This window comes from Agrilus planipennis, unplaced genomic scaffold, assembly GCF_000699045.2.
Source record: "Agrilus planipennis isolate EAB-ADULT unplaced genomic scaffold, Apla_2.0 scaffold107, whole genome shotgun sequence".
NCBI classification, from domain to species: Eukaryota; Metazoa; Arthropoda; class Insecta; order Coleoptera; family Buprestidae; genus Agrilus; species Agrilus planipennis.
The window spans coordinates 134,474-159,533 of record NW_020438869.1 but is presented as its reverse complement, the minus strand read 5'-3'; the positions used below and the strand labels follow the sequence as shown (position 1 = coordinate 159,533).

Here is a 25,060-nt window from a genome sequence, read left to right as displayed (position 1 = left end):
AAACATTGATTGAGAATTTAAACTTTACGTGTCTATATATATTCTGTGTTGAGTTTATTGGAAAATTTTACATTTTTGAGTTTTATTTATAAAACAATAAATATGGATTTTCATCAAGTAAATAGTCATTGAAAGTCGTATCAAAGATAAAAATCTTCATTTGCAAAATATCTTATTTTCGTACGTAAATAACCCACTGATTAATAATATTAACAATCAAATACTTGCTGACTTATTATCAATACTACAAGCACCTAGATATCTAATCCAGATCATTTTTAATGTTCTTTGTCAGTAAATGTCAACTTTTTGATGTTTTGTTTGAGATAAACTACATTGAAAATACAAATTGTATCATTTATTATTTCGAAATCCAATCTAGGATCCTCAACCACCTGAGCCTTGGGATGGGGTTAAAGTGGTCAATTCTGACCCCGACTCGTGTGCAGCCCACGACAGTGGAACTGCTGGAAGTCCTGTAGTTGGAAGTGAAAATTGCCTAAACTTAAATGTATATGTTACGCAAACAGATAAGGTACCTACACAAATAACAATAAAAAAGTCATTTTTACAATAAACAATCAGTATACGAGAAATGGCAATTTTTGACGATTTTTTGGCATTTCTGCAATAACTAATAGACAAAATTGATCGTACCACTGCTAAAAATGAAGGTTTCTAATTTCTCTGCAATTTTTATTTAAAGCTTTTCTTTCTAATAGGCATAGCTTGCCTTCTATATCTAAAAATCTGGCTTTTGCCATCTTTGAACCTCCCCTGTTTGTTAACGCACAGTTTTTCGAAGTTTAAAAATATACAGGAATGCTTAACTTTTCCCCGACTACAACAAATTTATATCGAGAAAATTCTCTACCAACTGAACTATTATATTAATATTGGAAACAATCAGTCCCCTCAAAATTTTTTTCGAATAATTGATTCACACTTTTAGTTATTATAACTTTTGTTTATAAATCAATAATTAGACTTCATTTACCAAATATTGGTAGAATTGCTTGAAACAATTTTAGAATACCGTATATTATATCTAAACATTCTAAGGACAACGATGACTTATCCCTCCCAGTAATGTTTTGGATATATGGTGGTGCATTTGTTCGTGGTAAACCTACTGCGAATCCATCAAATATACTTGAAAAGCCGGTGATAGTGGTTGTTATTGCTTACCGCGTAGGGGTCTTAGGTTTCCTAAATACTGAAGATGAAAACGCTTGGGGAAATGCAGGTCTTAAAGATCAAAATCTCGCGTTACAATGGGTTAAAAATAATATTCGGAATTTTGGAGGGGATCCAAATAAAATCACTATCTTCGGTCAAAGCGCTGGAGGATCCAGTGTTAGCTATCAATTAGCTTCCCCAAAAAGCGAAGGTATGACACAAATTAACTTTTTATGATAAATTTCCGGTTGTTTATGTTTAAGGACTTTTTGCTCAAGCAATTTCTCAGAGTGGTGTTACTCTGAATGAATGGGGGTTTACGAGAAATCCAAAAGAGTTAACTCTTCAATTTGCAAGGCTTTTCAATATTTATTCCAATAATACTGCTCAGGTAGTCCGAGAACTTCAAAAAATCGACTATAAAATCCTAGTTAATGTCTCACTAGTAAGAGGGAAAAAAATCGAAAAATTGGTCGCAAATTACCTCAATGTTTTTCTAGCAAGTTAGCCGTTTTTTACCATCTGTTGAAGTTGACCATCCAGAAGCTTTTATAGATCGTAGCACTTATGAAATCTGGACTAACGGTGATTTTAATAAGGTTCCTGTTATAATAGGCTACACTTCGGAAGATGGTGCTTATGCCAGAGGTAAACATTTCACAACATTATCCATTGTAAAGTTGAAATCAGTTTTGATATTCAGGTAGATACAGGCAGTTCGCTACGAATCCTAAAAATGTCATTCCCGCTGGACTGAATGTTGACCTAAATTCTTCAGTGGCTGACGAACTAGTGGAAAAGATTTCTGACTTTTATTTTCCAGACAGGGTGTACGATAATTTAACGAGTTCCCTAAACGTAATATTACAAAATAATTAAGGCTTTTTGATTCTAACATCAGAATTTTGATTTAAGTTTATGACTCAACATTATTTTGCAAGAGGGATACGAAAAATAGTTGCAGACTTGGTGAAAACAACCCAGCCAGTATATTTTTACATGTTCTCATATGCTACAAAGGAGAATTACACCAAAGGAATTAACGGTTTGTTACTACAATTAGACTAATGCGATATTAATTTTTTGTTTTAATAAAAAATTTTTGTTAGACTTAAATAGTTATCTATCTGTATTTCTTTAAATTGCAATCTTGTATGTGAGCCTGATTTTGAGACATATGTGAAGGTAATGATGAAATTTCTTGTAGGCGGAGCTGGACATGACGAAGATGGTATTTATTTATGGAATACTACATTAAATACTGAAGCCGATAAGCTAACGAGGAGTCGTCTGATAACGTTGTGGACTAATTTTGCAATTTACGGGTATGTATCTATGACTGGGTCAAGTTGGGAAGTCGAAGTCTTCACTTTCACTGCCCTATTTAACACCATGACTCATTCTTATGCATTTTTGAGAAATTGCATTTACAATTGTTTACTGCAAAGTGTTTGAAACACACCTTTTTGTCAGTCCAATTACAATTTGTCTTCTTAAACATAAAACTGACCTGGCTGGACTTTATTTGTTCAATTTGTATTGACATTGTACCAGTGTATACTACTCGACTGCATAGATTGTCAAATTTGTAGAAATCCTACTCCTATTCTGGATCCTCTTCTTGGAAACGTAACCTGGCCAGACGCAAGAGGAGTTGAAGTTAATGACGTTCGGTATTTGGAAATTGGAAAACAATTGGTAACTGGCACAAATCTAGCTCAGGAAGACTTCTTATTTTGGAAGAAAATATTTCAGCAGTATTCAACATCAACAATTTATACATACTAACCATAATACAGTTGTTAATCATCATCATCATCATGAGGTCGTCAGTACAATTGTTAATACAGAGAAAATATTATAATAATTTGAAATAGAATAAATAGTATCAAAAAAAGAGACGTGACTGAGATTTATTTTTTATCCAATTTTTACTGTTCCACAGGTATTAGAAAGAGTAGGAGAATAGAGGGCAGTGTGGAAGTCTATAAGAGACAGATTAGATAGGTTAGTTAGCGACATATCAGAAACAGAAACAAAAGCTAAGCTAAGAGGAATAGAGGTAGACCTAAATTATACTACAGCTTACAAATGATTAAGGATCTGCGATCCTCTAGTTTGCGAAGTTTAGCTCGAGATAGGAAAGAGCGAAGGCGCGTATTCAGCCTGTCTGGGCTGATGATGTGATGATAATGAAATAATGTGCATAAAATTGTAGATATTTCGAGAAAGTACTATACATATATTAAACGCTTTCCTAAATTGACTGGCAAGCAATTGCCCCCCACCCCCATTGCACCCCCTTCAAATCATTTAACCTTAACCGATTTTAAAATTTTTAAAATAAAGTCATAAGGTCTATACCAGAATTGTTTTCATTCATCGCTTTGATTGTTAATAAAAAATGCGTTAATGATTAAAAATAATAATAAATGCAAGTATTATGTGAATAATTAACTGAAACTTTTTATTTAAAACAAATTTTCGGGAAGAAAAAGAAAATCACACAAAAGTGCCCCTCCTCCCTCCTGATTAAAATCTTGGATTCGCGCCTGATCTTCGCAAAAGGAAAGCTTAGAGCAAACACAATTAGTAACTCAGAATTGATCCAGACACTAAGAGCAACAATTTTNTTGGATCACTTAGGCAAATGTTGAGGCAGTAATATTCCACAGATAATCTTTCATTCTCTTCTGTCTTCATTTCGTCCGTCTCATCTTTCTCACCCGAACTACCACCCACCCATTCCCACGATTCCTGAATGCAGGCTGAAGGGGGCCTTCCGCCTTACCTTCCGGCGTAGTCCGGAGGGACTGCCCGCCCACCAGCAATACTGGCTGGTGGGAATGAAACACCCAAAAGTTTTTTTTTTTTGTAAAAACAGTTTTATTTTTAGCGTTTAAGTGGTGGTAGATTTCAACCATCTGTCGAGGTGGATCATGAGGGAGCTTTTGTAAGCATTAGCACATATTACAGCTGGACCAATCGTGAGTTTAATAAGGTCCCGGTCATGATAGGTCACACTTCGGAAGATGGATCTTATGGAAATGGTAAATACATTTGTATTATTCATTATGCAGGCATAATAATTAAAACAATTATTACCAGGAATGTATACCCAATACGCCAAGGATCACAAAAAAGTCATTCCGGCCGGTTTAAATATTGACAGAAATTCTGAAGAAGCTGAGGAAATCGTTCAGAAAATTTCAACGATATATTTTCCGGATAACACCTACGACAATTTTACAGAATGTATTGATGTGAGTATTTTTCCGAAGAAAAACAAATCTTTAGTTGAATATATTTGAAAATTAAGACTGTAAACAATTATTGCAGTTTATGACTCAACATTACTTCGTCAGGGGTATCAGAAAAACTATAGCAGATCTAGTGAAAACGTCCCGTCCCGTATACTATTACAGATTTTCCTACGTTACAACTGCAAATTACACCGTAGGAGTAAACGGTTAGTTAACAATAAATTTTTTTCTTTTGGTGTGATGGTATATGATATACCCGAACGATTACCGAACCATATGGACCAATGGATTCCTCCCGGATTCGCAGACCTCACTTAATCTCCCTCGCGGACTTCATCTTTCCCATTCCTCATTTACCTTTGCCTTTTGTAGGACCCCACATAGTGTTTGTTTTCGTCATCTTCACATGGAACAGGTATTCTGTTTCGACCCACATTGGTCGTGCTTATACCGGAACCATAACAAATGCAATTGCATATAATGGTTCCGCGTATTGAGTTAGTTAGTCAGACTTAATTTCGGAAAAATGAAACACATAATTTTGGAAATTACGAACACTATGTGACAGTAGTAGAAGAAATTGGTGATTGCATCTCTTCGCAAGAGTTGAAAAATCCACTGCTCTTGGTCTTGCACTTGCATTGTGCAGTTAATCTCCTCAGGATTTCTGCTGATTTTACACCTTCCATGGCAACACAATTAGTAATAATATTCACGATAGGTTCGCCTAGCACCTCATGAACCAAAAAGGTCATGCTTTAATATTGCTCGCTCGGAGCCAAAAGTCTTGCTTATATTTGATTCCCCTCGCATTTTTTGTATTTATAAAACGACTAAAGGAATGCATATTGCTCTGGAATACTAAACGTAACGGTTAAAATTTTTAGGTGGGGCAGGTCATGGAGAAGATGCACTTTACTACTTATATCGTCCTTTATATACAGATGCTGACGTACACATGAAGGACGTCATGGTGACCTTGCTAACCAATTTTGCGACGTATGGGTAAGATTGCTAAATGTTCTCCTTTGTGTTATCAATCCAAAACCTGACCGAACGCAAACCTTTACGTTTGCGTATCCTAGGTAGGTAAATATATGCATTCCACAGGGTGTATCTCACATCCTTAATGATTTATTTACAATTTTCGTGTTAAGTAAAGTCTTCCTACATTCAACGGTGTCCTCCTATCATGTTGCTCCTGCTGAACCTTCTTTCTGTATTTCGGTCCAGTGTTTCTCTATTGGTAAACTCCTGTAATCTATTGTATCATCAATTTTCTTCTTTTTAGAACTCGAATTTGGTTTTTAATATAATCCAATTTTTATTAATGTGGTTCAGCTTCTTGTAATTGTCCTTCATCGAACTCCATCAGTTTGAGCATTGCGAACAATAACTTTCTTCCAACTGTTGTTTGACACTGCATAACAAAATCCTTTTCTGTAGGAATCCTACTCCAGAAATTGACCCCGTTCTAGGAAACGTTATATGGCCTGAAGCAAGGGACGGTGTTGAAGGGGAAGATGACGTGCGTTATTTGGAAATTGGGAAAGAATTAGTGCCTGGACTGAATCCATTTCAAGACGACTTTTTATTTTGGAGAGAATTGTTTAAGAATTATTCAACAGGCACCATCTATACATATTAACGATAAAACATATCAGTATTACAACACTTATGTACGTTTATAATAAATACATGTCTCTCAAGTTTGTATTAAATATCATATCATATCATATAAAAAAGAAAAAACTTTTGGGTGTTTCATTCCCACCAGCTACTAATGCTGGTGGGTGGGCAGTCCCTTCTGACTATGCCGGAAGGTAGGGCGGAAGACCCTCTTCAGTCTTTTTTCAGGGATCGTGAGAATGGGTGGGTGGTGGTTCGGGTAAGAAAGACAAGACGGACGAAATAAAGAAGAGAATGAAATATTATCTGTGGAATATTACTGCCTCAGCATTTACCTGAGCGAACCAAGAAAACCACAGAAAAACTTGGACCAAGGCAGACGGACTCGGAATCGAACCGGCGTCCTCCCCAATGCTTAGCAATAGTCTAAACCTCTAACCCATGCCGCTCGGTGATGCTAACAAATATGATAGTCGAACTTTAGGGGAGCGAGCACAGTCTACCAGTATGAATCATGTAATTGAGGCGAGTATTTCCACTGAGGTCGACTTGTTGCCTAGTGAAACAGTGGAAGATACTGTGACTAACTCGGCTAAAACATCCAGAAAGTTCATTTGGTGTATTCAGTACAGAATGGCTGGTAAAAAGCTGCATTACCTAAACAGCATTTACTGCAGAGAAATAATGACCCCCTATACTATTATAAAACGTAGCTGGTGTCGCTTTTCTTCACTCTAAAAAAAACGTTACATTTATAATAAACCCTATAAGATGTAATCTAGTTTTAACACTTAATTTTTTGTCTTGAACATTTACAAAAAAAAAAACCAAACAATCTCTACCAAACGATAGCTCCCAGACAATAGCTACTTATCTGAATTGACTAGATAATGACTATAAAAGCACTGTTAATACATTTTTCACAAATTAAATATCAGAAGTGAGAATGGTCTCATACGTGTCCTGTAGGGTAATATTGTATGCCATTTTATTAATTTGTATCAACGAAACACGTGGAGTACGTTTCTTTTTATTAATTTTAACATTCAGAAATGCAGTTTTGTTAATTGATATCTCCTATATTGTAGTACAATTTGACAGTTTGGACGCAATGCGGATATGTGAGGGGTTACACATGGAGAAGTTCACCAAATTCTAATCGTTTATTCTACGGATTTAAGGGAATCCCTTACGGAAAACCACCAGTAGGAGATCTTAGATTTCAGGTAAATACGGCAATTTTACTATGAAATCACTGAATGATTCTGTAAATTATTAAGATTTTGCGAAGTTTTGAAAATACGAAAACCATGATATAAACATTGATTGAGAATTTAAACTTTACGTGTCTATATATATTCTGTGTTGAGTTTATTGGAAAATTTTACATTTTTGAGTTTTATTTATAAAACAATAAATATGGATTTTCATCAAGTAAATAGTCATTGAAAGTCGTATCAAAGATAAAAATCTTCATTTGCAAAATATCTTATTTTCGTACGTAAATAACCCACTGATTAATAATATTAACAATCAAATACTTGCTGACTTATTATCAATACTACAAGCACCTAGATATCTAATCCAGATCATTTTTAATGTTCTTTGTCAGTAAATGTCAACTTTTTGATGTTTTGTTTGAGATAAACTACATTGAAAATACAAATTGTATCATTTATTATTTCGAAATCCAATCTAGGATCCTCAACCACCTGAGCCTTGGGATGGGGTTAAAGTGGTCAATTCTGACCCCGACTCGTGTGCAGCCCACGACAGTGGAACTGCTGGAAGTCCTGTAGTTGGAAGTGAAAATTGCCTAAACTTAAATGTATATGTTACGCAAACAGATAAGGTACCTACACAAATAACAATAAAAAAGTCATTTTTACAATAAACAATCAGTATACGAGAAATGGCAATTTTTGGCGATTTTTTGGCATTTCTGCAATAACTAATAGACAAAATTGATCGTACCACTGCTAAAAATGAAGGTTTCTAATTTCTCTGCAATTTTTATTTAAAGCTTTTCTTTCTAATAGGCATAGCTTGCCTTCTATATCTAAAAATCTGGCTTTTGCCATCTTTGAACCTCCCCTGTTTGTTAACGCACAGTTTTTCGAAGTTTAAAAATATACAGGAATGCTTAACTTTTCCCCGACTACAACAAATTTATATCGAGAAAATTCTCTACCAACTGAACTATTATATTAATATTGGAAACAATCAGTCCCCTCAAAATTTTTTTCGAATAATTGATTCACACTTTTAGTTATTATAACTTTTGTTTATAAATCAATAATTAGACTTCATTTACCAAATATTGGTAGAATTGCTTGAAACAATTTTAGAATACCGTATATTATATCTAAACATTCTAAGGACAACGATGACTTATCCCTCCCAGTAATGTTTTGGATATATGGTGGTGCATTTGTTCGTGGTAAACCTACTGCGAATCCATCAAATATACTTGAAAAGCCGGTGATAGTGGTTGTTATTGCTTACCGCGTAGGGGTCTTAGGTTTCCTAAATACTGAAGATGAAAACGCTTGGGGAAATGCAGGTCTTAAAGATCAAAATCTCGCGTTACAATGGGTTAAAAATAATATTCGGAATTTTGGAGGGGATCCAAATAAAATCACTATCTTCGGTCAAAGCGCTGGAGGATCCAGTGTTAGCTATCAATTAGCTTCCCCAAAAAGCGAAGGTATGACACAAATTAACTTTTTATGATAAATTTCCGGTTGTTTATGTTTAAGGACTTTTTGCTCAAGCAATTTCTCAGAGTGGTGTTACTCTGAATGAATGGGGGTTTACGAGAAATCCAAAAGAGTTAACTCTTCAATTTGCAAGGCTTTTCAATATTTATTCCAATAATACTGCTCAGGTAGTCCGAGAACTTCAAAAAATCGACTATAAAATCCTAGTTAATGTCTCACTAGTAAGAGGGAAAAAAATCGAAAAATTGGTCGCAAATTACCTCAATGTTTTTCTAGCAAGTTAGCCGTTTTTTACCATCTGTTGAAGTTGACCATCCAGAAGCTTTTATAGATCGTAGCACTTATGAAATCTGGACTAACGGTGATTTTAATAAGGTTCCTGTTATAATAGGCTACACTTCGGAAGATGGTGCTTATGCCAGAGGTAAACATTTCACAACATTATCCATTGTAAAGTTGAAATCAGTTTTGATATTCAGGTAGATACAGGCAGTTCGCTACGAATCCTAAAAATGTCATTCCCGCTGGACTGAATGTTGACCTAAATTCTTCAGTGGCTGACGAACTAGTGGAAAAGATTTCTGACTTTTATTTTCCAGACAGGGTGTACGATAATTTAACGAGTTCCCTAAACGTAATATTACAAAATAATTAAGGCTTTTTGATTCTAACATCAGAATTTTGATTTAAGTTTATGACTCAACATTATTTTGCAAGAGGGATACGAAAAATAGTTGCAGACTTGGTGAAAACAACCCAGCCAGTATATTTTTACATGTTCTCATATGCTACAAAGGAGAATTACACCAAAGGAATTAACGGTTTGTTACTACAATTAGACTAATGCGATATTAATTTTTTGTTTTAATAAAAAATTTTTGTTAGACTTAAATAGTTATCTATCTGTATTTCTTTAAATTGCAATCTTGTATGTGAGCCTGATTTTGAGACATATGTGAAGGTAATGATGAAATTTCTTGTAGGCGGAGCTGGACATGACGAAGATGGTATTTATTTATGGAATACTACATTAAATACTGAAGCCGATAAGCTAACGAGGAGTCGTCTGATAACGTTGTGGACTAATTTTGCAATTTACGGGTATGTATCTATGACTGGGTCAAGTTGGGAAGTCGAAGTCTTCACTTTCACTGCCCTATTTAACACCATGACTCATTCTTATGCATTTTTGAGAAATTGCATTTACAATTGTTTACTGCAAAGTGTTTGAAACACACCTTTTTGTCAGTCCAATTACAATTTGTCTTCTTAAACATAAAACTGACCTGGCTGGACTTTATTTGTTCAATTTGTATTGACATTGTACCAGTGTATACTACTCGACTGCATAGATTGTCAAATTTGTAGAAATCCTACTCCTATTCTGGATCCTCTTCTTGGAAACGTAACCTGGCCAGACGCAAGAGGAGTTGAAGTTAATGACGTTCGGTATTTGGAAATTGGAAAACAATTGGTAACTGGCACAAATCTAGCTCAGGAAGACTTCTTATTTTGGAAGAAAATATTTCAGCAGTATTCAACATCAACAATTTATACATACTAACCATAATACAGTTGTTAATCATCATCATCATCATGAGGTCGTCAGTCCAATTGTTAATACAGAGAAAATATTATAATAATTTGAAATAGAATAAATAGTATCAAAAAAAGAGACGTGACTGAGATTTATTTTTTATCCAATTTTTACTGTTCCACAGGTATTAGAAAGAGTAGGAGAATAGAGGGCAGTGTGGAAGTCTATAAGAGACAGATTAGATAGGTTAGTTAGCGACATATCAGAAACAGAAACAAAAGCTAAGCTAAGAGGAATAGAGGTAGACCTAAATTATACTACAGCTTACAAATGATTAAGGATCTGCGATCCTCTAGTTTGCGAAGTTTAGCTCGAGATAGGAAAGAGCGAAGGCGCGTATTCAGCCTGTCTGGGCTGATGATGTGATGATAATGAAATAATGTGCATAAAATTGTAGATATTTCGAGAAAGTACTATACATATATTAAACGCTTTCCTAAATTGACTGGCAAGCAATTGCCCCCCACCCCCATTGCACCCCCTTCAAATCATTTAACCTTAACCGATTTTAAAATTTTTAAAATAAAGTCATAAGGTCTATACCAGAATTGTTTTCATTCATCGCTTTGATTGTTAATAAAAAATGCGTTAATGATTAAAAATAATAATAAATGCAAGTATTATGTGAATAATTAACTGAAACTTTTTATTTAAAACAAATTTTCGGGAAGAAAAAGAAAATCACACAAAAGTGCCCCTCCTCCCTCCTGATTAAAATCTTGGATTCGCGCCTGATCTTCGCAAAAGGAAAGCTTAGAGCAAACACAATTAGTAACTCAGAATTGATCCAGACACTAAGAGCAACAATTTTTACTATGTATGTAGCTTGTACGGTTTACTCATGTTCTGGTCGGAATCTCGCAGGTTGCCCAAAATCCGCACGTGTACTCCAAAAATCCATATTATTAGAACGCCACTCCATTCAGCCAATTACGAGAATCCAACCGCCATGAGACGAATTCCAAAATCACGTAGTCGTTATCTTATCGGGATGATTGTTGTTCCGATATACACCTTAAGCATGTATCCCAAGTCATCTCGTTGTAATTTTTTTCTTAGTTGAAAACCAACGTTATAATTAATGCCACCTATTATTATATAACACCGTTTAGTCTTTTTTCTGCAGTTCTGCTTTCCACAAAGTTCCATCTTTACCAATATTTTCAGTAACTGAATTATTAAGATTTTATTAACTTCGTATCATTGTCCGTAAAACTGCCTGCGTTCTTAGGAACAGTGTCAGTTTTAAAATGTATTTGTTGGATATTCTACTGACTTGTCAAGGGTATATCGTCAAAACCATTGCGTATCATATACCAATAACAAAAACCGATATCTCATGAGATACTTAAAGTGGGTCTAATACCAAGAACTGAAATAGCAATCTACGTTGTTATGTAAGACTGGGACAACTATATCTTTTTTTCACACAAGAACTGGATTGTGCTCCACTACATACCAGGAATAAAAATTTAGATTATGCACACTAAAAGTCATTAAAATAAATGTATGAAAATAAATAAAAGTAAAACAAAAATAACGGTATACAAGGGAAGAAAAAATAGGGAAAAAACGAACATAAAGATAGGAGACGAAAAATTGTGTGAAAAGTGGCTGAAGTCGGATAAGTCAGGACGGAAGGATTAGTAGATTTATAAAGTAGAGGATAGCGCAGGGTTGAATCGTCTTCAATAAAAAGAAATCACTTTTATGTTCGCGAATGGTTAATATAGAAATTTGAAATAGACTGTTAAAGGTGTATGTTTGGAGCGTGGCGCTGTACGGGTGCAAAACATGGACGATGGGCGCCGCGAAAAAGAAAAGGTTAGAAGCGTTCGAAATGTGGTGTTATGGAAGAATGATGAGGATATCGTGGATGGAGCAGGTTAGAAATGAAGAATAAAAAATGGGCGAGATAGGTTGGTAGAACACCTTCTCAGGCATGAAGGTCTAGTCAGAGACACATTAGAGGCAGAAACAAGAGTTAAGAGGAGGTAGACCTAGGTTAGATTACTGTTCGCAAGTAGTTGAGGAAGTGGGATGTTCTAATTTCAAGGAAATGCGAAGATTAACTCAGGATAGGAAGGAGTGGAGGTGCGTGTTCAACCAGTCTTAGGACTGACGACCTTATGATGATGAAAAGTCAAATTATCACAGAAAAAAATAGAACTACAAATCTAGCCGTCATTCCAGCTATTGTATTATGTACAAAGGTACGTCCACCGTTAGGAGTAGACAGTAACGTCTCTCTTCGCTTGACCAAGGTCGTTACTTCTACTGTGTGCAGGCTGTAATTCTCCGTATCAGAAGCCCTAGCACGTGGTGTTCAAAAAAACTACAAGTTACCAAAAAGTGATAAAGTAGCTTTGGCACCATAATAATACGTATTTATTCGATAACGTGTTTTTTCGCCCTGAAAAAAAGCCGTTACAGTTTTAATCCTCAGCAGTCAATTTTTTATTTTGAACATCTACAAAAACAAAATTAACAAACAATAGATGTCTGTCAGATCCGATTAGATAAAGACTATAAAAGCAGTGTAGATATATTTTAACATGTTAAGTACCAGAACGTGAAAATGGTGCCACATGTGTCATCTAGAGAGATATTGTTTGCGATTTTGTTGATTTGTATTAACGAATCATGTGGGGTAAGTTTCCTTAAAATTATTTTAGCACTTCGAAGTTCAATATTACGAGATATCGTCTACATTGCAGTACAATCTGACCGTTAGAACACAAAGCGGATATGTGAGGGGTTTCATGACAAGAAGTTCATCAAATTCCAGTCTTTTTTTCTATGGATTTAGGTCAGTCCCCTACGCAAAGGCACCATTAGGAAATCTTAGATTTCAGGTAAAAATGACAGTATTACGTAATGAAATAGTTATACTATGACTTAGTTATCCTATAAACAACAAGGCCATAGTAATTTTTCATGAATGAAGCAAGTGGCCATCTTCATTATTTATTGAAAAAAACTATTTATCCCCGTACATTTTACAATTATTCTAATCATCATAAGGTCGTTAGTCCTAAGACTGGTTGGATACGCACCTCCACTCATTCCTATCTTGAGCTAATCTTCGCATTTCCCTAAAACTAGAGCAACCCATATCCTTAACTATTTGCGAACAATAATCTAATCTAACCTCTACCCCTTCTAATTCCCATTTCTGCCTCTAATATGTCTCTAACTAGACCTTCATGATTGAGAAGGTGTCCTACTAACCTATCTCGCCTATTTCTAATTGACTTCAATAGAATCCTCTGTTCTCCTATTCTTCCTAATACCTCTTCATCACTAATCCTCTCTATCCACGGTTTCCTTGTCATTAGCCTGTTACATCACATTTCGAACGCTTCTAACCTTTTCTTTTCCGGCGCGCCCATTGTCCATGTTTCGCACCCGTACAGAACCTCCCGCCAAACAACAATAATAATAGTGATTTTTATAAACATCTACAAAATTCCCAAAATATCTTACGGTACTTTTTACCAATAACTATTATACTGTTCTTTAAAATGGAACGAAAATATTGGGGACTACTTGAGTCAAATGTGATTCTTACTGGAACCAAGAATTATACCTTACACGCATGTATAAATTTACAGTTATTGCCAAACCACTGATTTGATCAATATCGTATCATGCACCGGAAGATATTTCTACGTTGATAAGTTGATAACAAGTACTAGGTACTCATTTAAAACTGCTTGACACAATTCTTTCAAAAGTCGTATCAAAGATAATAAATATTTACAATAAATAAACATGCCTCCATAAAGGAAATAAATAATCGTAATCACAAAAAGACAAAGAAAGGGTCACAGTGCGCGCTTTAATCCTGAAAAACTTAAGAAGGCCTCTGCAATGCTTGGAAGTTAAATAAGACTGAACTAAAAAAGTATTATTTAAATTATTGTAGAATTATGTTATTTAAATCATTACGGAGTTAATAAAAATTGAAAATCGTTGCTTTAAAACAGAAGAAGAACGGAACAACTACTGGGGGTAGATCAATTTGGGTTTAGAAGAAATAGAGGTACGAGGAAGGCAATTCTAGCTTGGTTCTGGTAATAATAGAGAAAACTATAGAAAAAGAAAGGAGTGCGTACATAGGATTCGTAGATTTTGTTTTGACAATGTTAAATCGGACAAGAGGTTAAATATATTTGAAAATGTGGGGATGAATTGTAGGGATAGAGGAGTGATGCTTACTTTGTATAAAGAGCAACAGGCAGTTATAGAGCTGGGGCTGCAACGTACAGAACTAAATATTATGTAGGGAGTCAGACAGGGATGCACACTGTTACCACTACTTTTTAAAAAACGCGATCAACATCAATAAGGTATAGGGGATATACTGGGATGAAGTAATTAAAAACTGCTTAATAATAAACTACATTGAAAATACAAACATACTTTGCTAGCTATCTTTCTAAAATTTAACCTAGGACCCACAACCACCTGACTCATGGGATGGGGTTAGACTGGCCAACTTTACTGCGAACTCCTGTGTTCAACAAACTGGAAACGCTGGAAGTACTGTAATTGGAAATGAAGACTGCTTAAATTTGAATATATATGTACCGCAATCAGATCAGGTAAATACATAAATAGCAAACAACATTTATAAGTTATAAAACTTAAAAAAGGGTTCTTTGCCACATTGGAGGTAGATGTGGTTCACACTTGAAAAATATAAGAAATAAAACAAATTAAAGTGTTTCAACACTATTGTCCGGAAGTCGTCAATATTTTTTTAAACATTAATTAAACTCTTTGGATATACTTTAAATTGATTATAACTAAAAAAATTCTTTAAACATTCTAAGAACAACGAAGACCTATCGTTCCCGGTAATGATTTCTGTTCATGGTGGTGCATTTGTTCGCGGTTCACCTTATGGGAATCCATCATTTCTTCTTGAAAAGCCAGTGATAGTAGTTGTCATTGCTTACCGCTTAGGAGTCCTTGGGTTCCTGAATATTGGAGACCAAAACGCATGGGGAAATGCCGGTCTTAAAGATCAAAGTCTTGCGATACAATGGGTTAAAAATAACATTCGGAATTTTGGAGGAGATCCCAATAAAATCACCATTTTTGGTCAGAGTGCAGGAGGAGCCAGCATTAGTTATCATTTAGCTTCCCCAAAAAGTCGAGGTATCATATAAATCATGCAGTTTTCTTTACTGACGTGGACAAATTTTTCTTTACTCTTTCATCGCATATTAACGCTACAGTTCTTTTTTATTTAAGGTCTCTTTGCTCAGGCAATTGTTCAAAGTGGTACTACATTAAGTGAGTGGGGATTTATGAGGAATCCGACAGCGTTAGCTTTTCGATTGGCAAGGCTGCTCAATATAGGATCAAACGATACTGCTGAAGTAGTCAGGCAACTTCAAAGAATAGACTATCAAGTCTTAGTTAATGCCTCTTCGGTAAGACATTAAATAGACGAAGGAAATAAAAGAACAATTGGACATGAAGTTATCCAAATGTATTTCTAGCAACTTAGCCGATTTTTACCGTCTGTTGAAGTTAATCATCCCGGAGCTTTTATTAATCGTAGCTCTTACGATATCTGGACTAACGGTGATTTTGATAAAGTTCCTGTTATAATAGGTCACACCTCGGAAGATGGCGCTTATGGTAGAGGTAAATATTTTAAGACTTTATCCATTCCAACATTAAAAGCAATCTCGATAATCAGGTGCCTACAGACAGTACGCTCAAAATCCTAGAAATCTCATTCCCGCTGGGCTGAATGTTGACTTAAACTCTCCAGAGGCTAATCAACTAATCCAAAACATCTCTGACTTTTATTTTCCAGACAGAGTGTATGATAACCTTAACAGATCTCTAAACGTAAGTTTATTTACAATCAGAAATATTGCAACAGTCAATGACTTACTTTTTTCATCTTCATCTAAAGATTTTATCCTACCTACTTAATTTTCCTTTTAGTTCATGACTCAACATTATTTTGTCCGAGGTATTCGAAAAATTATTGCAGACTTACTGAAAACATCACAGCCACTGTATTATTACAGATTCTCGTATGTTACAACGGAGAACTACACCACAGGAGTTTACGGTTTGTTACTACTCTAAATTTATGTATCAATAAAAAGTAACTCATAGCTACTATCATATTGATGGCCAATCATATTAAAGATTTCTAGTAGATATCGTCCAAAAACATGTGCATATGAAATTAATAATGAAACTTCTAACAGGTGCTGGACATGGTGAGGAAAATCTGTATACGTGGTACACTAGATTAGCTAATCAAGAGGATATCCTTATGAAGGATCGTCTGATAACGATGTGGACTAACTTTGCAATTTACGGGTATGTATAATTAACGACTGGACTACTTTGGTATGTCGGAACCCACAATAAGTTATTTGTTACAATTTTCTATTCTCTTTAAAAATATGATTTATTTTAATACATTTTAAAGAAATTCCGCATATTATTGTTTTCTGCCAGGTGTATTGAAGACGTAAAGGAACCTATTTGTTAGTCTGATAATAATCCGTTGCAATGTTCGCCTTCCGTTTAACGTTTATATTATTGCAGATATAGTAAACGACTGAACATGTTGTATCTTTACAGAAATCCTACTCCATCGGCCGATCCTGTTCTTGGAAACGTTATTTGGCCAAGCGCAAGAGGTCTTGGAGGTGATAACGTTCGATATTTGGAGATTGGAAGACAATTGGTACCTGGTACAAATCCAGCTCAGCAAGATTTCTTATTTTGGAGGAACATATTTCAGCAACATGCAAAACCACCAATTTACACGTACTAACATAAAATAATAGACGATGTAAAAAAAGTATGATGATGTATTGAAATAAAACAAAGTAATATCAGTATGATGGAAAGCGTGAAATTATATTGTACTGACCGATGCCAAATCGCTTCGTGCTGTCATTTCTTTTCATACATTCACTTACCATTCTTGAGTCCAATTCATTTGGAATTATTATTGATATTTACTTTGTGGAAAGGCTTATTTAACAAATATAATGTCAAAGTGTTTATTTAAAAATATTTACAGTTGTTTCGTCCTAGAAGACGTTTATACAGAAGGAGCACTCCTTTCACTTAATCTACAGTGCCTGCATTTTCTGCAGGCGGTCATAAATCAAATTTAATTTAAATGGTTATTGTACGACTCGCGTCGTAAGAGCGTCACTCAGTTATGGTCCACTGCGCAGTAAGTCAATGCGCATTCGATTTAAATTGTAGGCAAAAAAATTGGTCAGCTGATGATTGACGATGTTTTCTATTAGGCTCATTTCCTTCGGAATAAGTTATTACCTCTACCGATCTCTAATCTTTTTGTCGTGAACATAACATTTTGTAATTATTGTTAAAGGATCTTCAACTTTTTTTCATGGTTTTACATCCACCGTCGTCGGTGAAGTAATGCTCAATTCTCCGCAGGACCAGCTGGACTGTAGCCGCTTTGATCCTTGTTTAAGAGCTGTCAAAACCAAATGTCACCGAAATCCATACGAGGTCTTAACGTGCACTTTGACTAAAAACGCTAGGGGAGCATTAGAGATGTTATTTTAGGACCACGCACAGAAACTATAATATTCCATCACGCTTTTCTGGCGGCATACGGTCGCACTTTACATCCTGAGATCCATTACCGAAGAAGTAATAGACCATGAACCCGTGCACACCCCGGAGAGTAAATATCAACTAATCCCCTCATATGGGACACGACTCACGCTATCGGGCTAATTAACGTAAATTACCCCGCTAGTTTTATTGAACGAACGGTGCGATTGTTATCTATCTCTATAACGCCGAAATGGAATACATCGAGAGTTTGTACGTTCAAAAGTTACAGTCTATTTCAATTTGTTACAATTGTGACCTTGAAGAAATCTGCGCGAAGATAGAAAGAATACACACTNTTTAGGGGAGCGAGCACAGTCTACCAGTATGAATCATGTAATTGAGGCGAGTATTTCCACTGAGGTCGACTTGTTGCCTAGTGAAACAGTGGAAGATACTGTGACTAACTCGGCTAAAACATCCAGAAAGTTCATTTGGTGTATTCAGTACAGAATGGCTGGTAAAAAGCTGCATTACCTAAACAGCATTTACTGCAGAGAAATAATGACCCCCTATACTATTATAAAACGTAGCTGGTGTCGCTTTTCTTCACTCTAAAAAAAACGTTACATTTATAATAAACCCTATAAGATGTAATCTAGTTTTAACACTTAATTTTTTGTCTTGAACATTTACAAAAAAAAAAACCAAACAATCTCTACCAAACGATAGCTCCCAGACAATAGCTACTTATCTGAATTGACTAGATAATGACTATAAAAGCACTGTTAATACATTTTTCACAAATTAAATATCAGAAGTGAGAATGGTCTCATACGTGTCCTGTAGGGTAATATTGTATGCCATTTTATTAATTTGTATCAACGAAACACGTGGAGTACGTTTCTTTTTATTAATTTTAACATTCAGAAATGCAGTTTTGTTAATTGATATCTCCTATATTGTAGTACAATTTGACAGTTTGGACGCAATGCGGATATGTGAGGGGTTACACATGGAGAAGTTCACCAAATTCTAATCGTTTATTCTACGGATTTAAGGGAATCCCTTACGGAAAACCACCAGTAGGAGATCTTAGATTTCAGGTAAATACGGCAATTTTACTATGAAATCACTGAATGATTCTGTAAATTATTAAGATTTTGCGAAGTTTTGAAAATACGAAAACCATGATATAAACATTGATTGAGAATTTAAACTTTACGTGTCTATATATATTCTGTGTTGAGTTTATTGGAAAATTTTACATTTTTGAGTTTTATTTATAAAACAATAAATATGGATTTTCATCAAGTAAATAGTCATTGAAAGTCGTATCAAAGATAAAAATCTTCATTTGCAAAATATCTTATTTTCGTACGTAAATAACCCACTGATTAATAATATTAACAATCAAATACTTGCTGACTTATTATCAATACTACAAGCACCTAGATATCTAATCCAGATCATTTTTAATGTTCTTTGTCAGTAAATGTCAACTTTTTGATGTTTTGTTTGAGATAAACTACATTGAAAATACAAATTGTATCATTTATTATTTCGAAATCCAATCTAGGATCCTCAACCACCTGAGCCTTGGGATGGGGTTAAAGTGGTCAATTCTGACCCCGACTCGTGTGCAGCCCACGACAGTGGAACTGCTGGAAGTCCTGTAGTTGGAAGTGAAAATTGCCTAAACTTAAATGTATATGTTACGCAAACAGATAAGGTACCTACACAAATAACAATAAAAAAGTCATTTTTACAATAAACAATCAGTATACGAGAAATGGCAATTTTTGACGATTTTTTGGCATTTCTGCAATAACTAATAGACAAAATTGATCGTACCACTGCTAAAAATGAAGGTTTCTAATTTCTCTGCAATTTTTATTTAAAGCTTTTCTTTCTAATAGGCATAGCTTGCCTTCTATATCTAAAAATCTGGCTTTTGCCATCTTTGAACCTCCCCTGTTTGTTAACGCACAGTTTTTCGAAGTTTAAAAATATACAGGAATGCTTAACTTTTCCCCGACTACAACAAATTTATATCGAGAAAATTCTCTACCAACTGAACTATTATATTAATATTGGAAACAATCAGTCCCCTCAAAATTTTTTTCGAATAATTGATTCACACTTTTAGTTATTATAACTTTTGTTTATAAATCAATAATTAGACTTCATTTACCAAATATTGGTAGAATTGCTTGAAACAATTTTAGAATACCGTATATTATATCTAAACATTCTAAGGACAACGATGACTTATCCCTCCCAGTAATGTTTTGGATATATGGTGGTGCATTTGTTCGTGGTAAACCTACTGCGAATCCATCAAATATACTTGAAAAGCCGGTGATAGTGGTTGTTATTGCTTACCGCGTAGGGGTCTTAGGTTTCCTAAATACTGAAGATGAAAACGCTTGGGGAAATGCAGGTCTTAAAGATCAAAATCTCGCGTTACAATGGGTTAAAAATAATATTCGGAATTTTGGAGGGGATCCAAATAAAATCACTATCTTCGGTCAAAGCGCTGGAGGATCCAGTGTTAGCTATCAATTAGCTTCCCCAAAAAGCGAAGGTATGACACAAATTAACTTTTTATGATAAATTTCCGGTTGTTTATGTTTAAGGACTTTTTGCTCAAGCAATTTCTCAGAGTGGTGTTACTCTGAATGAATGGGGGTTTACGAGAAATCCAAAAGAGTTAACTCTTCAATTTGCAAGGCTTTTCAATATTTATTCCAATAATACTGCTCAGGTAGTCCGAGAACTTCAAAAAATCGACTATAAAATCCTAGTTAATGTCTCACTAGTAAGAGGGAAAAAAATCGAAAAATTGGTCGCAAATTACCTCAATGTTTTTCTAGCAAGTTAGCCGTTTTTTACCATCTGTTGAAGTTGACCATCCAGAAGCTTTTATAGATCGTAGCACTTATGAAATCTGGACTAACGGTGATTTTAATAAGGTTCCTGTTATAATAGGCTACACTTCGGAAGATGGTGCTTATGCCAGAGGTAAACATTTCACAACATTATCCATTGTAAAGTTGAAATCAGTTTTGATATTCAGGTAGATACAGGCAGTTCGCTACGAATCCTAAAAATGTCATTCCCGCTGGACTGAATGTTGACCTAAATTCTTCAGTGGCTGACGAACTAGTGGAAAAGATTTCTGACTTTTATTTTCCAGACAGGGTGTACGATAATTTAACGAGTTCCCTAAACGTAATATTACAAAATAATTAAGGCTTTTTGATTCTAACATCAGAATTTTGATTTAAGTTTATGACTCAACATTATTTTGCAAGAGGGATACGAAAAATAGTTGCAGACTTGGTGAAAACAACCCAGCCAGTATATTTTTACATGTTCTCATATGCTACAAAGGAGAATTACACCAAAGGAATTAACGGTTTGTTACTACAATTAGACTAATGCGATATTAATTTTTTGTTTTAATAAAAAATTTTTGTTAGACTTAAATAGTTATCTATCTGTATTTCTTTAAATTGCAATCTTGTATGTGAGCCTGATTTTGAGACATATGTGAAGGTAATGATGAAATTTCTTGTAGGCGGAGCTGGACATGACGAAGATGGTATTTATTTATGGAATACTACATTAAATACTGAAGCCGATAAGCTAACGAGGAGTCGTCTGATAACGTTGTGGACTAATTTTGCAATTTACGGGTATGTATCTATGACTGGGTCAAGTTGGGAAGTCGAAGTCTTCACTTTCACTGCCCTATTTAACACCATGACTCATTCTTATGCATTTTTGAGAAATTGCATTTACAATTGTTTACTGCAAAGTGTTTGAAACACACCTTTTTGTCAGTCCAATTACAATTTGTCTTCTTAAACATAAAACTGACCTGGCTGGACTTTATTTGTTCAATTTTTATTGACATTGTACCAGTGTATACTACTCGACTGCATAGATTGTCAAATTTGTAGAAATCCTACTCCTATTCTGGATCCTCTTCTTGGAAACGTAACCTGGCCAGACGCAAGAGGAGTTGAAGTTAATGACGTTCGGTATTTGGAAATTGGAAAACAATTGGTAACTGGCACAAATCTAGCTCAGGAAGACTTCTTATTTTGGAAGAAAATATTTCAGCAGTATTCAACATCAACAATTTATACATACTAACCATAATACAGTTGTTAATCATCATCATCATCATGAGGTCGTCAGTACAATTGTTAATACAGAGAAAATATTATAATAATTTGAAATAGAATAAATAGTATCAAAAAAAGAGACGTGACTGAGATTTATTTTTTATCCAATTTTTACTGTTCCACAGGTATTAGAAAGAGTAGGAGAATAGAGGGCAGTGTGGAAGTCTATAAGAGACAGATTAGATAGGTTAGTTAGCGACATATCAGAAACAGAAACAAAAGCTAAGCTAAGAGGAATAGAGGTAGACCTAAATTATACTACAGCTTACAAATGATTAAGGATCTGCGATCCTCTAGTTTGCGAAGTTTAGCTCGAGATAGGAAAGAGCGAAGGCGCGTATTCAGCCTGTCTGGGCTGATGATGTGATGGTAATGAAATAATGTGCATAAAATTGTAGATATTTCGAGAAAGTACTATACATATATTAAACGCTTTCCTAAATTGACTGGCAAGCAATTGCCCCCCACCCCCATTGCACCCCCTTCAAATCATTTAACCTTAACCGATTTTAAAATTTTTAAAATAAAGTCATAAGGTCTATACCAGAATTGTTTTCATTCATCGCTTTGATTGTTAATAAAAAATGCGTTAATGATTAAAAATAATAATAAATGCAAGTATTATGTGAATAATTAACTGAAACTTTTTATTTAAAACAAATTTTCGGGAAGAAAAAGAAAATCACACAAAAGTGCCCCTCCTCCCTCCTGATTAAAATCTTGGATTCGCGCCTGATCTTCGCAAAAGGAAAGCTTAGAGCAAACACAATTAGTAACTCAGAATTGATCCAGACACTAAGAGCAACAATTTTTACTATGTATGTAGCTTGTACGGTTTACTCATGTTCTGGTCGGAATCTCGCAGGTTGCCCAAAATCCGCACGTGTACTCCAAAAATCCATATTATTAGAACGCCACTCCATTCAGCCAATTACGAGAATCCAACCGCCATGAGACGAATTCCAAAATCACGTAGTCGTTATCTTATCGGGATGATTGTTGTTCCGATATACACCTTAAGCATGTATCCCAAGTCATCTCGTTGTAATTTTTTTCTTAGTTGAAAACCAACGTTATAATTAATGCCACCTATTATTATATAACACCGTTTAGTCTTTTTTCTGCAGTTCTGCTTTCCACAAAGTTCCATCTTTACCAATATTTTCAGTAACTGAATTATTAAGATTTTATTAACTTCGTATCATTGTCCGTAAAACTGCCTGCGTTCTTAGGAACAGTGTCAGTTTTAAAATGTATTTGTTGGATATTCTACTGACTTGTCAAGGGTATATCGTCAAAACCATTGCGTATCATATACCAATAACAAAAACCGATATCTCATGAGATACTTAAAGTGGGTCTAATACCAAGAACTGAAATAGCAATCTACGTTGTTATGTAAGACTGGGACAACTATATCTTTTTTTCACACAAGAACTGGATTGTGCTCCACTACATACCAGGAATAAAAATTTAGATTATGCACACTAAAAGTCATTAAAATAAATGTATGAAAATAAATAAAAGTAAAACAAAAATAACGGTATACAAGGGAAGAAAAAATAGGGAAAAAACGAACATAAAGATAGGAGACGAAAAATTGTGTGAAAAGTGGCTGAAGTCGGATAAGTCAGGACGGAAGGATTAGTAGATTTATAAAGTAGAGGATAGCGCAGGGTTGAATCGTCTTCAATAAAAAGAAATCACTTTTATGTTCGCGAATGGTTAATATAGAAATTTGAAATAGACTGTTAAAGGTGTATGTTTGGAGCGTGGCGCTGTACGGGTGCAAAACATGGACGATGGGCGCCGCGAAAAAGAAAAGGTTAGAAGCGTTCGAAATGTGGTGTTATGGAAGAATGATGAGGATATCGTGGATGGAGCAGGTTAGAAATGAAGAATAAAAAATGGGCGAGATAGGTTGGTAGAACACCTTCTCAGGCATGAAGGTCTAGTCAGAGACACATTAGAGGCAGAAACAAGAGTTAAGAGGAGGTAGACCTAGGTTAGATTACTGTTCGCAAGTAGTTGAGGAAGTGGGATGTTCTAATTTCAAGGAAATGCGAAGATTAACTCAGGATAGGAAGGAGTGGAGGTGCGTGTTCAACCAGTCTTAGGACTGACGACCTTATGATGATGAAAAGTCAAATTATCACAGAAAAAAATAGAACTACAAATCTAGCCGTCATTCCAGCTATTGTATTATGTACAAAGGTACGTCCACCGTTAGGAGTAGACAGTAACGTCTCTCTTCGCTTGACCAAGGTCGTTACTTCTACTGTGTGCAGGCTGTAATTCTCCGTATCAGAAGCCCTAGCACGTGGTGTTCAAAAAAACTACAAGTTACCAAAAAGTGATAAAGTAGCTTTGGCACCATAATAATACGTATATATTCGATAACGTGTTTTTTCGCCCTGAAAAAAAGCCGTTACAGTTTTAATCCTCAGCAGTCAATTTTTTATTTTGAACATCTACAAAAACAAAATTAACAAACAATAGATGTCTGTCAGATCCGATTAGATAAAGACTATAAAAGCAGTGTAGATATATTTTAACATGTTAAGTACCAGAACGTGAAAATGGTGCCACATGTGTCATCTAGAGAGATATTGTTTGCGATTTTGTTGATTTGTATTAACGAATCATGTGGGGTAAGTTTCCTTAAAATTATTTTAGCACTTCGAAGTTCAATATTACGAGATATCGTCTACATTGCAGTACAATCTGACCGTTAGAACACAAAGCGGATATGTGAGGGGTTTCATGACAAGAAGTTCATCAAATTCCAGTCTTTTTTTCTATGGATTTAGGTCAGTCCCCTACGCAAAGGCACCATTAGGAAATCTTAGATTTCAGGTAAAAATGACAGTATTACGTAATGAAATAGTTATA

General features: G+C 35.0%; 4 protein-coding genes and 1 long non-coding RNA gene across 8 annotated transcripts in view; all 5 read left to right on the top strand.

Moving 5' to 3' along the window:
* LOC108735546 overlaps nt 1–17,284 on the top strand; it is a 22,820-nt gene extending 5,536 nt beyond the window's left edge. Inside the window, exons 6-20 of the mRNA XM_018467546.2 lie at nt 4,076–4,229; nt 4,288–4,442; nt 4,519–4,648; nt 5,330–5,447; nt 5,889–6,087; nt 12,952–13,038; nt 13,106–13,243; nt 14,846–14,995; nt 15,227–15,554; nt 15,651–15,832; nt 15,902–16,049; nt 16,105–16,259; nt 16,359–16,488; nt 16,631–16,745; nt 17,013–17,284. Of these exons, the coding sequence (XP_018323048.2) occupies nt 4,076–4,229; nt 4,288–4,442; nt 4,519–4,648; nt 5,330–5,447; nt 5,889–6,087; nt 12,952–13,038; nt 13,106–13,243; nt 14,846–14,995; nt 15,227–15,554; nt 15,651–15,832; nt 15,902–16,049; nt 16,105–16,259; nt 16,359–16,488; nt 16,631–16,745; nt 17,013–17,208 (2,385 nt within the window). The 3' untranslated portion in view covers nt 17,209–17,284. The remainder of the gene's footprint in view (nt 1–4,075; nt 4,230–4,287; nt 4,443–4,518; nt 4,649–5,329; nt 5,448–5,888; nt 6,088–12,951; nt 13,039–13,105; nt 13,244–14,845; nt 14,996–15,226; nt 15,555–15,650; nt 15,833–15,901; nt 16,050–16,104; nt 16,260–16,358; nt 16,489–16,630; nt 16,746–17,012) is intronic.
* LOC112905074 (venom carboxylesterase-6-like) lies at nt 347–3,053 on the top strand. Of its 2 annotated transcripts, none has more exons than XM_025976733.1 (8): nt 347–535; nt 1,063–1,390; nt 1,458–1,624; nt 1,680–1,827; nt 1,883–2,037; nt 2,095–2,224; nt 2,387–2,504; nt 2,772–3,053. In XM_025976733.1, exons 2-8 carry the CDS (start codon nt 1,090–1,092, stop codon nt 2,965–2,967), a joined length of 1,215 nt encoding a protein of 404 aa, XP_025832518.1. In that variant the 5' UTR covers nt 347–535; nt 1,063–1,089; the 3' UTR covers nt 2,968–3,053. The 2 variants fall into 2 exon arrangements, with proteins under 2 accessions (XP_025832518.1, XP_025832517.1); XM_025976732.1 differs by having other exon boundaries at nt 348–535; nt 1,443–1,624.
* On the top strand, nt 6,979–10,420 carry LOC112905072 (venom carboxylesterase-6-like). Of its 2 annotated transcripts, none has more exons than XM_025976714.1 (10): nt 6,979–7,089; nt 7,160–7,297; nt 7,771–7,923; nt 8,451–8,778; nt 8,846–9,012; nt 9,068–9,215; nt 9,271–9,425; nt 9,483–9,612; nt 9,775–9,892; nt 10,160–10,420. In XM_025976714.1, the coding sequence occupies exons 1-10, from the start codon at nt 7,018–7,020 to the stop codon at nt 10,353–10,355; spliced, it is 1,605 nt and encodes a 534-aa protein (XP_025832499.1). In that variant the 5' UTR covers nt 6,979–7,017; the 3' UTR covers nt 10,356–10,420. The 2 variants fall into 2 exon arrangements, with proteins under 2 accessions (XP_025832499.1, XP_025832497.1); XM_025976712.1 differs by having other exon boundaries at nt 8,831–9,012; nt 10,160–10,419.
* Nucleotides 17,285–18,759: 1,475 nt separating the features above from the next.
* LOC108735539 (venom carboxylesterase-6-like) lies at nt 18,760–22,222 on the top strand. 2 transcript variants are annotated; one of them, XM_025976759.1, is made up of 10 exons: nt 18,760–18,870; nt 18,941–19,078; nt 19,552–19,704; nt 20,232–20,559; nt 20,627–20,793; nt 20,849–20,996; nt 21,052–21,206; nt 21,264–21,393; nt 21,556–21,673; nt 21,941–22,222. In XM_025976759.1, the coding sequence occupies exons 1-10, from the start codon at nt 18,799–18,801 to the stop codon at nt 22,134–22,136; spliced, it is 1,605 nt and encodes a 534-aa protein (XP_025832544.1). In that variant the 5' UTR covers nt 18,760–18,798; the 3' UTR covers nt 22,137–22,222. The 2 variants fall into 2 exon arrangements, with proteins under 2 accessions (XP_025832544.1, XP_025832538.1); XM_025976753.1 differs by having other exon boundaries at nt 20,612–20,793.
* Nucleotides 22,223–24,707: 2,485 nt separating this feature from the next.
* Nucleotides 24,708–25,018, top strand: LOC112905086. The gene is made up of 2 exons (XR_003231555.1): nt 24,708–24,819; nt 24,887–25,018. It is a non-coding gene; the product is annotated as an uncharacterized LOC112905086 (long non-coding RNA).
* The last annotated feature ends 42 nt before the right edge of the window (nt 25,019–25,060 follow it).